The following is a 1552-nucleotide window of genomic DNA, read 5'->3' as shown; positions in this document are numbered from 1 at the left end:
AATCCAGCTCCACTTGGCTAAGGCTTGGCAAGACCCTCAGATAAGGAGTCAGTCAGGGCAAATTCCCAAGTGATCACCGAATCCAGGAAAGGGAGGTCTCTTTGAAGCAGCAGGAAACAAGGATTCATAGAAGAATGTTGTCTGAGATAAAAAGAATCAGAAGCCATCCTGGGATTAAAAAGTAAAATCTCCTTTCCAACATAAAAATAATTCCTGACTTTTACTAACAACTCCAAAGGTGGATCTGGTCCATTTTACCTCTTACAACCTTCTCAGCAGGTTCTGGATTCCCTGCTTGATCTCCTTGGTTCTCACACCATAAACAATGGGGTTCAGAGCTGGGGGGATGAGGTGGTGCAGGATGTTGAGCAATATGGGGACATCTGGGGGAAGCTTCTTCCTGGCCAGGTTAGTGATGACCAGAACCAGCAGGACTGTGCTAAAGAAGAGGATGAGCATGAAGTGGGAACCACAAGTGCCTAGAGCTTTGCCATAGCACCCTCAGCCTTGATCCTTAGCACAGCTTTCAGGATGAAGGAGTAGGAGAGAACAATTAGGATGAGGTCAGAGCCCAGTAGAGTCCAGCCTGCCACAAACTGGTAGAGTTGATTGAAGATGATGTCATCACAGGAGAGTTTGGACACAGAAAGATTAGTGCAGATACAGTTCTTGATGATGTTCTCTGCACAGTATCTGAGCCGGGAAGAAAGTACTGGAACAGGAAGAAAAAAGAAGCCATTCCGGGCCACAACAAATATGGTAGCTTTAACCACAAATTGGTCAGTGATCATGGATGGGTATCTCAGTGGGTGGCAGATGGCCACATAGCGGTCATAGGCCATGACCATGAATGTGCAGGACTCCATGGCAAGGAAGCAATTCATGATGAACATCTGGAGGAAGCAGGCTGAGAAGCTGATGGACCTGAGATCAAACCAGAAGATGGCCAGGACCTTGGGGATGACAGTCAGGCAGAGCACGATGTCCAACAGAGAGAGGAGGCTGAGCAGGTAGTACATGGGCTCGTGCAGAGAGACCTCCAGCCAGATGGTGATCAAGAGGGTGGCATTGGCTCCCATAGCTAGGAGGAAGAGGAGGCTGAGGGGCAGGGACAGCCAGTGCTGCCAACTCTGGTAGTTAGGGAAGCAGAAGAGGAGGAATTCAGAGACTGGAGCAGTGGAGTAGTTGCTGGGTGAAGCCATACAAAGTATCTTGAACAAGCTAAAAATCCAGAGTCCCTTAAAAAGCAGGACAAAATACATCAACATAGAAAGTATGTGTTCTTTTTTTTCTCTTTTTTTTCATTATGTTCATTTAGCCAACATATAGTACATCATTAGTTTTTGATGTAGTGTTCAACGAGTCATTAGTTGCATATAACACCCAGTGCTCATCACATATGTGTTCTATATGTAGTAAAACTCAGGTTTTCATTAGGGCTTTTAACCTGTCTCAGGTTTTCAAATCATCATCATCATCCCATCTCAATCATTGTTGACCTTTAACTGATCAGTTATCATGTGCTACACATTATGCTGAATGTTTATATTCA

At 45.2% G+C, this 1552-nt stretch overlaps 1 protein-coding gene across 1 annotated transcript; it reads right to left on the bottom strand.

Annotated features, from left to right (window-relative positions):
• Positions 1–261: 261 nt before the first annotated feature.
• Positions 262–1214, bottom strand: LOC123326199 (olfactory receptor 56A4-like). Its single transcript, XM_044919492.1, is given in 2 exon segments — positions 262–491; positions 494–1214. Coding segments are annotated over 2 exon segments (939 nt in total). The 5' UTR covers positions 1203–1214.
• Between the last annotated feature and the right edge of the window lie 338 nt (positions 1215–1552).

The sequence above is a fragment of the Neomonachus schauinslandi genome, chromosome 11 (assembly GCF_002201575.2).
Source record: "Neomonachus schauinslandi chromosome 11, ASM220157v2, whole genome shotgun sequence".
NCBI lineage: Eukaryota > Metazoa > Chordata > Mammalia > Carnivora > Phocidae > Neomonachus > Neomonachus schauinslandi.
This window is presented reverse-complemented; position numbering and strand designations above follow the sequence as displayed.